The 12,463-nt window shown below is 34.7% G+C and overlaps 2 protein-coding genes and 2 long non-coding RNA genes across 5 annotated transcripts; 1 reads left to right on the top strand and 3 right to left on the bottom strand.

Moving 5' to 3' along the window:
* Positions 1–855: 855 nt before the first annotated feature.
* Positions 856–2,395, bottom strand: LOC140989343 (uncharacterized). The gene is made up of 3 exons (XR_012177478.1): positions 1,783–2,395; positions 1,384–1,432; positions 856–1,297 (listed from the first exon to the last, which is right to left on the bottom strand). It is a non-coding gene; the product is annotated as an uncharacterized lncRNA (long non-coding RNA).
* Positions 2,396–3,307: 912 nt separating this feature from the next.
* Positions 3,308–9,122, top strand: LOC140990510 (WD repeat-containing protein PCN-like). Of its 2 annotated transcripts, none has more exons than XM_073460237.1 (11): positions 3,308–3,592; positions 3,675–3,818; positions 4,248–4,554; positions 4,650–4,713; positions 4,849–4,962; positions 5,061–5,223; positions 5,704–5,851; positions 5,972–6,573; positions 7,458–7,639; positions 7,805–8,062; positions 8,641–9,122. In XM_073460237.1, the coding sequence occupies exons 1-11, from the start codon at positions 3,431–3,433 to the stop codon at positions 8,942–8,944; spliced, it is 2,448 nt and encodes an 815-aa protein (XP_073316338.1). In that variant the 5' UTR covers positions 3,308–3,430; the 3' UTR covers positions 8,945–9,122. The 2 variants fall into 2 exon arrangements, with proteins under 2 accessions (XP_073316338.1, XP_073316339.1); XM_073460238.1 differs by having other exon boundaries at positions 3,309–3,592; positions 5,975–6,573.
* A 1,380-nt stretch (positions 9,123–10,502) lies between these two features.
* On the bottom strand, positions 10,503–11,121 carry LOC140990569 (uncharacterized). Its single transcript, XR_012177672.1, has 3 exons — positions 11,029–11,121; positions 10,804–10,864; positions 10,503–10,695 (listed from the first exon to the last, which is right to left on the bottom strand). It is a non-coding gene; the product is annotated as an uncharacterized lncRNA (long non-coding RNA).
* A 1-nt stretch (position 11,122) lies between these two features.
* Positions 11,123–11,536, bottom strand: LOC140990034 (protein SOB FIVE-LIKE 5-like). The gene has a single exon (XM_073459619.1). The coding sequence runs from the start codon at positions 11,534–11,536 to the stop codon at positions 11,123–11,125; it is 414 nt and encodes a 137-aa protein (XP_073315720.1).
* Between the last annotated feature and the right edge of the window lie 927 nt (positions 11,537–12,463).

A 12,463-nucleotide genomic window follows, 5' to 3' on the forward strand; every position in this document is an offset into this window, starting at 1 on the left:
ACAAAAATTTGGAAGGCGGATTGTGGATAAAGTTGACGAACCTTAAATCATTACCCCCACGTACGTAGCTGCCATCCGAACTAACAAGTTGAAGCCACATGCAGCCTTCCACGTGTCTAAGTCAACTTTGATGTCATTCTTAAATGGAAACAGTATTCGATAATAACACACGAGGCATAAGTTAACTTGATGATTGCAATTGATTCATATCACATTTAAAGTCTACATTACACGTCAATATTTTGTGTTCATTTTTCTAGCGTGTTGGCAATCTTATCTCCTTTTTTTTTCTTCGTACCTTCCCATAACTCTATTGTAATATAATATAATCGTGTGTAAATGACGGACAAATCTCTATACACCAGGTCAAATTATAATCTCGTATAGCTTACGTTTAATTATTTGTTTAATTATTTGAATAATGATATAGATACAATCAATATATTGTTATATCGATATTTACCACCATTATATCGCGAGATTTTACTGTTATATCATAGTGAGATTTTGACAAATTGAATTTTTACATTGAATTTTTTGTGTTGTACAAATTGACGTACAAATATGGACGTACATGTAACATCACTCTAACTATTTACACTATCGTCTAAAATCGATTCATGCATATTAGATAATTCAACATGGTATAATGTGTGCTTCACCAGATTCCATATAAACTTAGTATTAGTGTACAATTAAGTATATTAACAAGTAACATATATGCAGATATTGAATTATGTAGATGCTTATTAATTGCATAAAATTAATTGGCGTGAATTGCTGTTTAATTTATAAAGGGGTTCATGATGTCGATAATCATGCCGGATCAATATCAATAGTTGTATCCGTCTTAAAAATCTTTATCATCTCACATTGCTAGCTATCAACTTGATGAATATGAGAAATCCAGACCACCCTATATTTTCTGTGTCGCTAAGCTTTTCTCGTCAAAGTTACCATCTACTCGAACACGACCTTTTACCAAACTTTTGACTCTTTTAAAGTTCCACATGATGTCCCAAAACATTCGAGATCTTGCTCGTTTCTTACAACGAAACAAGACTTTTAGAGCTTCTGAAGCTCCACTTACCTCAACAAATCTCGATCTAAAAGTTGGCCATGACTCCTCAAGTTAGTCTATATATATATGTTCATCTTCCCAAGCCAAGCAGCAGGAAGCACATTAATATTCCTCGACGTAATCATGAAGGCAATATAATTTTCTTCCATCATTTGTCACAAACTTCTCTTTTAGGAAGTAAATCCACTCTCCTGAATCTGAAATTAAACATAATTCCTGTAATGAAATAAAAACTGGCCAATATCAGGACCGTGTGGACTACAAATTTCACAATTACAAATTGCAATCAGAATGATCATTACGAATTGCATTTCTTGAAAGAAACTTCAGCATATCATCAATTATTATCACCTGCAATAGAGAGATGCACTATGTGAGACGAGGAAACAGATTTTATCCAAAGCCAAAGACGTTTCACCGTCAATACTTAAAAAATATCAAAACATCCATTCCACCCCTCTCCAAGTCGCTTCAAAGTTGAAGCAACCCACAAGCTTACAGGAGAATTATGTATTTAACTTCATCGGAACACATACTCACAGGAAAAGACAGATACAAAACAACAATCCACTCTGCCCAATTTAGTGGTGTAACCCAGGACAATATTCAGCAACGTGAAAAAGACAAATATGGTTCTCTGCTGAACCCAAAAGGGGATAAAACAATATAGATTTGCTAAAAGAAAGAGAATGTAAACTTACAGAGAAAAGGGCAGAAAGTGGTTGCACATAAAGGATGACTGCATGAAGCAGCATTGTCAGGACGTACAATTGATCCGAGAAGTCATAAATTGCTCCAGGGTGGGATAATCCTACCAGTTGAACACCCAAATACAGTAAAATCTATTGAGCGCAAAGATAACAATCAACTAAATTAATTCTTAAGATAATTATTGAATTTCAACAAGAAAAAGGAAGCCGTAAGCTCATTTGTATGGATTCATATAGTAAATGTGGCAAATCATTTACGTGTATATACACAACAGTATCCCCCCTGTGCATGTTTGCGTGAAAGAAATTATGAGTTTTCTGATGTTGGACTGGACAGTTTTCAAGTTACAGAAAAATAGAAATACTCTTAGGGAGCGACTGATTTTCACTGAGGTTGTTCAATGCATTGAACATCTCGACAACCTCAAGTACAGTAATTGAAACAGTACTTGACGGATGCCGATCACTAAACACTGTGCAAGGATAATCAATTTGCCTCGTTGAGCAACGTCTGTCGAAATTTATGTGGGTAGAAACATAAAGAAGTATTGGTCAGTTATTGCTGAAAAATAAGAAACGGTAAAACCATATTTGTCCCAAACTGTGACAATTATGGGCAGGTCTATCAACAGATCGAACACACAAATCAACTACAAAGTTTATAGTTACAACAATAAATCATTTCAATGTAGCTGGTCCATGAGCTTTAGCGAAACAGTAAGTTAGAAAACTCAACTCAACAAAAACTCAAGAATCATCAAATATTTGATTTCACTTGCAACTGAAAATAGGTTAAGGAAATACAAAGTTCTCAGGAAACACATGACCACGATACACTTTAATACAAAAGAGAGAACAGTTTTAACTAACATCTGTTACGTTCTCCTAAATATTATTTAAATTATAGTATAATATTTATTTTATTATTTTAATAATTAGAAATTTAATCATAAAAATTAAAAAAAAAATAATTGTTGATTTTTAAAATATTTACTTATTTATGTTAATTATTAATATTTTAAAACTAATTTGATTTAATGATTTGTAATTAATATAATTTAATACAAATACAAAAAATTAATATAACAATACATTAAATAAAATATAATAATTAATATAAATTTATTAATAATAAGACATTAGTCATAACTAAAAATATATTAAATAAAATTTTATAATTAATATATGTAAAATAAAAGAAATATTTCGAGAATATTTTTTTAGTGTAAGATTTGAAGTAAATGGACTGGAGATGACTGTTGTATTTGGTGCAGAAATCACATTATTTTAGTGTAAAATCTGTATCAAAATAAATTTTGTGGTAGTAGATTACATGCAATATCTCGAGCTTCACCAACTTGTTGTATTTAAAAAACTAATCATTCATTATTAAAAAATAATAATAATAATTCGGTTGAGATGTTATTTATCGATAACAAAATATATATTTTCCAAAATTTCTTGTAGATTAGACGAGATCCGAATAGATGATCGAATCAAACCCGACCCATTGTTTACTAATAAAAACCTACAAAATATTTCTCCTCCACACTGTCGCCACCTCTCTGTGACGCTTCCTTCAAATAATTGGGAACCAGTCAGATTCATTAAGAACACAGCTCAATATCCCAACACAGAGATGCTTAAAGTTCATCGGAGCAGCTCAGTGGAGTGGAATCCATCCCCTGTCGTTGCCCTAGCCACCAGCGCAGACGGCTCTCAGGTCGCCGCCGCTCGCGCTGACAGCTCTGTAGAGATTTGGCTGGTATCCCCAGGCTCCGTTGGTTGGCACTGTCAGCTTGTACGTCACACCACTCTTTTTTGATGAATTAAAGATTTTTATGGCTTGGAAAAATGGTTAAATTATTTTTTTTTCTGTGTAGACGATACATGGGGACCCTAATTCGAGAGTTTCATCTCTGGTGTGGTGTCGTTCCGAGCCGACAGGTGCATCTCTGGGTCGACTGTTCTCGTCCAGCATCGATGGTTCTATTTCCGAATGGGATCTGTTTGATTTAAGACAAAAGGTGAACCTTACACATGGAAGTTAAATGATGTGTCAAATACAGTTCTGTGTGTACATCATTTCAACGTACGTGAATTGGAGGGAATGGAAAATTTTCAGCCATTAATGATCTGAGGAACTAAATGTGAGTGGGAAATTTATGTCAGTAGTCGGAGTTGGAGAGGGTAGCTAGAATTAACTCGTTCTGCCGTAGCCTTTTTAAGCTGCGAATTCATTGGTCGAACGCATTTGCATGTAAATAGTGCAAAACTGGAATCTTGTTGAGCGAGGTTGATGCAAATACATTTGAAGTTATTTTTTGGAACTTGATAAATTATTTTAACACCATCCCCATCACTTTTATGGATTTTTTTTTTTTTATCAAGTTCATGTATTTGAAACTTTGAATATGCTATTGACTGTCTATGTGTCGTTCTGTGCTTGACTACAGAGGGTTTTGGATTCAATTGGGATCTCGATATGGCAAATTGCTGCCGAACCATGCTATGATCTGCTATTCGGCGTCAACCAGGAAATCAATCCTCGTGAAAATGGTCATACTAGTTCAATCAATAGTTGCCTCGATGAAGAGGAGAGTGTTGAAAGTGAAGATGACGAAGTTGCTATTGAGCATCACGAGGATAGTGATGCTAAGAATACCCTTCTAGCAGCTGCTTGTGATGATGGCTGTGTGCGAGTTTATAGTGTTTCAGGTGCAGAGAAACTTACTTACAACAGGACACTGCCTAGGGTCAGTGGTGAGACAGCTTCCCTATTTTGTTATTATCTATTTTTAATCCTTGTTTTTGGTTCAAAAACCTGACAGCTTTACTTTATTTCACATTTCTTGCAGGACGCACATTAAGTGTGGCATGGAGTCCCGACGCGAGCAGGATTTATTCAGGGAGTAGTGATGGGTATGTGGTACTGTTTACGTTGTATTATGTTGATAAAGCACATATGGGTATTTGTATTTACATAAAGATGGAAGTTTAAAATGCCTTTAATACATTCAAGTTCGTACAGTTTCTCAGATTTCCTTTTTTAATCAGATTCATAAGGTGTTGGGATGCTAAGCTGGCTCATGAGATCTACAGAATAACTGTTGCAATTGGAGGTCCTGGGAGTGGAAGTGATCTTTGCATATGGTCTTTACTTGCATTGAGGTATATGTCTATTCATGTACATCATTCTGCGTATGCATGTTCAATATTTGAATGTTCTTTCTGTAAGATTATTTTTCCAATGAGATTGTTGGTTTTAGATGTGGAACCATCGTCAGTGCGGATAGTTCTGGTAGTGTGCAATTCTGGGACAGTCAATTTGGGACGCTTTTGCAGGCACATACTTATCATAAGGGTGACGTAAATGCCTTAGCCGCAACTCCTAACCATAACAGAGTATTTTCTACTGGTTCAGATGGTCAGGTACATTCTGATCTGATTTTTTTTGGTCTGGTTATTTGTTGCCACATGCCTCGGTGAGCTTTCCACTGTATCATTCTCTGTCATTGTTGAAGTGATGTTTGCCACCAGATCATGGCTCTTTTCGTAAAAACTAACAATGGATTTATATGGTGTAGTCTGGTTAGTATGATTGATTGTGGTTAATTATGATTGGAATAAAATTAATTGCCATCACTTTTTTTACCCGGGTTTCTTTGATGGGTGACCACCACATTTTCTCTTTGCTGTGATGGTTTAGGTGCTCACTAGATCTTTGGTTCTTCAGAGATGGTTGTATATATTTGATAAGCTGAAACATTACTTCTGAATTACTTCATTATCTTAGCTATTCCAACTGTGATTTTTATTAGACACCTCATGATGCGCAAAGCATATTTTATGTGTCCTTTTTTTGTGATATGTTTTAACCGAGCTGGAATGTGAACCTGCTGTTTTTTGTAGGTCATACTTTATAAAGTTTCCAATGGCGTTGTTGGTTCTTGTGATGGAAAGTCCGACACTGTAAAAAAATGGACATATATTCGCGGTGTAAGGGCTCATACACATGATGTAAAGGCGTTGACTGTAGCAGTACCTATAAACCATGATGGTAGGTTTGTGCTTTGAGTGATTTTGATAATTTCAACTTTTTTGACTTTGTGGTTGAATATGCATTTCTTGTTCCTCTATATTTTGCATATATCAAATCAAATGGATCTCGTTTCATCAGCAGATATACATCCTGAGGAGAAGGTTAAAAGGCCACGAGGCAAGGAAAAGCCGCTTGATTTCAGTTATCATGAGTGGGCCCATTTGGGTGTGCCCATGCTTATCTCAGCTGGTGATGACACTAAACTATTCGCATACTCTGCTATGAAGTTTGACAAGTTTTCTCCCCATGATATATGCCCTGCTCCACAGAGAATGCCCATGCAGCTAGTGATGAAAACTGTTTTCAATCAGATGTCGTTGCTTTTGATCCAGGCTGCTCACTGGTTAGACATTTACTGTGTGCGTTTGAAAAATGGTTATGTCTCCGACATCAGCCCTGGACCGTCTGGTGGGCTTGCAAGCACAGATTTAGTGGCAAGAGTTAAATCTAAAGCTTCTCGGAAGATCACATGCAGTACAATTTCCTCATCAGGCACATCATTTGCCTACTCCGACCATGTGAAACCTAATTTATTTGAATTGAGAAGAAGTAAATCTGGCAGGAGATTGTGGACAGTAAATAAAAGGCAGCTTCCTCTGAAAATACCATTTGCCCATTGCATGATTTTTAGTTCTGATTCTTCACGTTTGTTATTAGCTGGGCAAGATAGGAGGATATATGTTAGTGTTTCCTTTCTGTTTTTTTGGTCTTACTTGCTGTGATATTCTCATGTTGTCTTTTTTCCTCTGTCTGTGAGACCCATGAGGATGTTGTTCCGAATGGATGTTTGATATATATTATTTAATCTATTTCACTCAGCCAATGATGAAATTAAGCTTATCACTTGATACCACAATTGGAGGCATCTATATTACCTTCTTGATTTGGGGTAGCTAGTCTTCCATGTATTAGATAATACCGTGGTATCTTGGATGTTCAAAAGTGGCACATCATTGTATGCTGTTAGTGAAGCGCATTGTATATGTTTTTAGAAAAGTTGGAATGTCACTGCCATCAGGAATAAACGTTCTACTTGGATGTTAAGTTCGAAAAACAAAGCGGTTCCATTGTAAGGACTTTCCCGTTTTGACTTCGGGACTCAGTAGCCAGCTGTAATTATCTGAGTGTGCTATTGTGCATTGGTCTTTTTGGAGATTCGGTGCTAAACGGCCTTGTCCTGTCCTTATGTAATGTTCATGTTAATCATTAGGCAGCTGTTTTCCATTTTTTGGCATTCTTAAAAAAAATAAAATTAACTGTATCATGTGCTTTTTATTTGTTAAACACATATTTTGGCATGCTTGTTTATCCTTTTTTATGTAACTTCCAACTATATTTTGAACAATAGATGAAACTCATTAAGATTTTTTTAAAAATGAAGCTAAGCTTAGATAATCACATTGGTTTGTCTGGTCAAATGTGATGATGTGTTCTTTTGTCTAACCAAAAGTCATCACGGAAGTGTCTGTTGATAATTGATGTAGATTAAGGCCCTTAGATTTTTTTAGCTGTTTGTTTTTGTATTTTATTTTTGTTTGCTTCTTAATCTTTTTATCTCTTGCAGGTTGTAAATGTGGGAAGTGCAGAGGTTGTTCATGTCTTTACTCCTTGTTCCAGAGACGATGTTGAGGAATTGCCGCCTTGTGAACCTCCCATTACAAAAATGTTCACGAGTATTGATGATCGGTGGCTAGCTGCCATCAACTGCTTTGGAGATTTATATATTTTCAATCTTGAAACATTGAGGTACATGGGATCCCTTTTAGTACTCTTGTTAAGATTTGTTTATTCAATATGTCCTGTTCTTGTAATCATAACTGCATGGACAGATATTTTAATAAAAATCAGTGCCATACAACTGATCAGTGGCTACGTGGGAAATTTTTTATGATTAGTTTTTTTTAACCTCAGGCAACACTGGTTCTTATCAAGATTGGATGGGGCCTCTGTTACTGCTGGTGGTTTTACGCCTCAAAGCAGTAACATTCTTATTATTTCCACCTCATCAAATCAAGTTTATGCATTGGACGTGGAGTCCAAACAATTGGGAGGATGGTCCATTCGTCATACATTTTCTCTCCCCAGAAGATATCTGGAATTTCCTGGAGAAGTAATTGGTCTTTCCTTCCCGCCATCCTCTAGTTCTTCTGTTATTGTCTACAGTCCCAGGTGATTCAATTATCTTTGATGGAAATGGTTTATATACATATTGCACACACATGCATTTGTTTTCTTATGCTAAATTTCCTTATGCCTTTGTAGTGTGACTGGATTCGACAGTTATGTATCTTCTTTTGTTTCTCCATTTGTTTAATTACAGTCAGAAGATATTCACATTCCACAGTAGCTACTGAAAAGGGTAATTTGTTGTCAGTATTGCAAAAACTTGGGTGCTGTAGTGTAGAAGCTGCTAAAAGACTTCATCTTGGGAGCCAATATCTTTAAATTCCTTGTAAATATGAAAAGTGACGTGCAACTAGGTGAAAGCTGTAGTTGGAATTCGCTGTCCTTGAACAATACGATGACAGTGCTGTTTTTTGAACAATACATTGACAGTGCTGTTTTTTGATTCAGAACTAATTCGTTATGATACTGTAGCTTATAGGTCTGCCCTTAAATGGAACTGTTGTATCTGGAGTGAATTCAAGACATTAGTAGCCATTGAACCTCCCATTTTGTTTAAATATAGTTATTTCTATATGTACCCAATATTCCAATAGCAAAACTGATGTCTTTTGATGCACCAGGGCGATGTGCTTGATTGATTTTGGGTTGCCTGTTGGTAGAGATGATGATGTTGAGTTTGCAAATGATCAAGGACTAACAAGAAAGCTACACAGCAATGGTGTTCTGAAACATAAGCGGAAAGTTAACGAATTAGAAACTAAACATGGTGGTAGAAAGAATTTTGAATTTTGTGCTTTCAGGGATCCTGTTTTATTCGTTGAACATCTTTCTAAAAATTCTCTCTTGGTCATAGACAAGCCGTGGATACAAGTTGTTAAGACTTTTGATACCCAACCTGTTCACAGACATATTTTTGGGACATAATACACTCAATCCAGGTAGGTTTTTTTTTTTTTGCACAAGGTCACAAATGCTGCCTTCTATCATTTTTGCTCTCTTTTTCCTCTTCGTATTGTTTTTCTTGGTGGCGTTGGGAGGAGGCTGTGTACCATGTTGTGCAATGTATCTTGATAGTTATATTAACGACAGGAAGTTTAATATATTCATTGGTTGAGACATTTTATTTTTTGGGTGTTTTGGATATACAATTTTGTAAACGAGTGTTTTTTTTCTGGTAATTAATACGAGTATATATATTTAGTCAATATCTCACCCCAAAAAAATCATAAAAAAGAATAATGGGTCATTAAAGAAGACGAATCTTCTGCTTTTGTATTTTTTGTGTTTGTTTATTTATTGTTGTAGTAGTTGTCTTCGCACATATTACACGTATATAAAAACTCTCTTTTGTATTCATAGTCCAATTGTAGGAAGACTAGTAATGATTTTTATATGCTACCCGGGCATTTTCTTTTAGATTTGACAAGATTTTCCACAAAAATATTACATATTATTTTTTTTAAAAAAAAACGAACTCGATTAATATTTTTCCTCTTTTCCTAAATTCGTGCTACATTATTTCGCTGTATGGTAATTTGTTTGATATCACTCCATTGTGATATTATTCTCAATTATTTGGGTACTATGAAGTGAGCTTGTTAGGACTAGGAACACAGCTGGGAGGCATTGTCTTTTTCCTAAAATTTGAGCAGTTGGGCTCTAATTTCTAAGGATGCAAGAACTTCAACACATATTTGGAAGAATCCAATCAAAATCAAATCCATTCAATATTCGCATCAATAATATTAATAAACAGATAATTGAATCAGTGTGTAGCTTAAGCTTACCATGAGTTGTGATGTGGCCTAAAAAATATTTATAAATATGTAAAACTTGTAAATCAATACAAACCCTTCCCTACCAAAACCGTAAATTGTGACATTTCTGTTTTGGGGGGGCCAAAAATTGAGTTAAGTGGCACCAATTTTACTGACTTCATGATCATGAGAATTGTCCCATTTAAGTTGGTAAAGTACACGTCAATAACTTCTTGGCTAGGCTGGCAATTCTTACAATAGAAAGGTTTTATTCTCTAATTATAAGCATTTGCTCTATAATTATCTATATATGTGGTCAGCCCACAAGTACTTGTAGTAAATATTAATGTTGTTATGGATATTATATTATGTGGTCTGAATTAGGGAAAAAGGTAAAACAATGATTCTACTATATATGTTGGTCATGCGTTTGTTCTTGGATGAGCGATAATTAATTTTATACCTCTATTCATATTCATAATTATGGATTCTCATTTTGAAATAAAAATTCATAATTAAATTTAATTTTATACCCCTTTTTTTTTTCTTTTTCCATACCACTAACATTTCGGATGGTTAGGGATAGGATTTTTTGCTTTTACATGAGTTTGAATATTATATCTCTCTCTTTAAGAGAAGAGGTTTATTTCACTTCATTATTTGTTCATGATCGCAATGAAGTCTTAAAAGATTGTTTTTCTCCCTTTTTTTTTGGGGGGGCGTTTAATTTGGCTACGTTTTATATTTCAGGCTTGTTCCCTACTGAACGGGCAGGAACAAATAGCAGGTAGAAATTAAATATTTGTTACATTAAATAAATGAAGGAGATACAATTATAAAGATCCTTAAAATTCAACTGACATTCCATCAACATTGTTCTCTCCACTTCTTACTGCTTCTTTCTTCCAAGTAAAGTGCCTGACATGTTACAAAAAGGACGCAGTGTATATAAAACAGTATATATATTGTTACCTCCCAACCTATAAAAATATTATTGACACCAAAGAATCGGTGAAAATTACGCACTTGATTTCCCTTTTGTAGAAGATTTGAAGAACCCCGTGTGCTTCTCCGTAATTGGTTCGCCCTGAATGATTTTTAGAAAACGATGAAAATAGTTATGACAGAAAATAAACTAAGAGTGTGCCGCATAAATAATATATATATAGTTCAGAAAAGTAACTTCTTACCAATAAATTTCCTATTCTAATCAAGAAAACGTTCCTAAACAACAAAGTGAAAAGTTATTACCTCGGCAGAAAATTCTTGCAAATGACCAGAAGGAGCCAGATTGTCCTGATATTCAATCCCAACATGGCAAAATTTCAAAAGGGCAGATAGAAAATTAGCAAAACATATTGTTTCGTCTATTTCTTGAACTTGCCTGTGCGAAATGAGGAAGTGGAGACGTGGCAGTGTCATCCAGGCCAAAACTCTCTTGCTTTTTAACCCTCGTTAGCTCTTTAGCTATACTCTTATTCTGCTTACTCTTTCTCTTATTTTCAGGAATTGAAGATTCATCATAGCCATGAAACAGCTGCAGATTCTTGCCACCGGCATAGTTTTCGTGTTCTTGGAACTGTGGAGGGCCTGATGATGCATCCGAAACCATGGATAAATCTTCATCTTCTTGATCTGGATTCACATTTTTAACCAAAACCCTGCTGTATTTTTCAGTGAAATTTGATGTTTGATCCAAGTACATCGTCCAACCTGATTCGCATCCAGTACTGCTGCATTCAGAATTCGATACGTTCATTGCTTCATTTAAGTGAAGAAGACTGATATTCATATATATGAGCTAACTGTGCTTCTTCTTCTTCTTCTTCTTCTTTAATATGTATTTATAAGAAGAATTATATACACACACATCCACATGTGAGACCAAGTTAAATGAATCACACCCAAATCCTAGATTATTTTTGTCTTTGGCTCTGCCCTTCTGCTCTGACACTGTATTATCTAATTTGAAAAGAATTTGAAACTTGCCAGTTGTCTGGGTCATTGGTGGGGTTTGGGGTGGCCTTTGACATTTTCTGGGAGGTAAGTTGTAACTGTACTGCTAAGCTAAATTTTAGTAAATGTTAAAAACTGTTAATCGCTTTTTATATAGTTTTGTCAACCTGGCCTACTATAGGTTTTGTAAACCTATCATAGGTTAACATAAATTTTGCTTCATATTCTATTTTATTGAATTCAATCTTAATCATTTTTTGTAATTTTAGTTCTTTTTAATCAGAAGTGGTGATGTGACATTACATACGTCAACGTACTCTACGTCGAAAAAACTAAAATTACAAAGAAAACAAATATANAAAGTCATAATCAAACACCAAGAACTAATTCATTTACCATATGTTTAATTTGTATTGCGTCAAGTCAAAAATATGTGTGGTGGTAATTAAATAGGTTGCATGAGATATATAATCCAATTGACGTAATGTTTGATATTGCTGACATTTTTATGTCAATACGATCCAACAAAATATAAATAAAACTGAATGACGAAATTTTTGCAATGAAAACAAAATATAATTACTTATAGGACTAGTATCACAATGTGAAAAATTTATGGGACTAATTTTGTAATTTTAAATATTATATTGGTTGTGGGTCGATTGTGGACCTCACTAGCGAGGAAAAATATCATATCTTACCAAATATACGTACATTTGTCTCATATAAA

This window comes from Primulina huaijiensis, chromosome 12, assembly GCF_012295235.1.
Source record: "Primulina huaijiensis isolate GDHJ02 chromosome 12, ASM1229523v2, whole genome shotgun sequence".
Taxonomy (NCBI): Eukaryota; Viridiplantae; Streptophyta; class Magnoliopsida; order Lamiales; family Gesneriaceae; genus Primulina; species Primulina huaijiensis.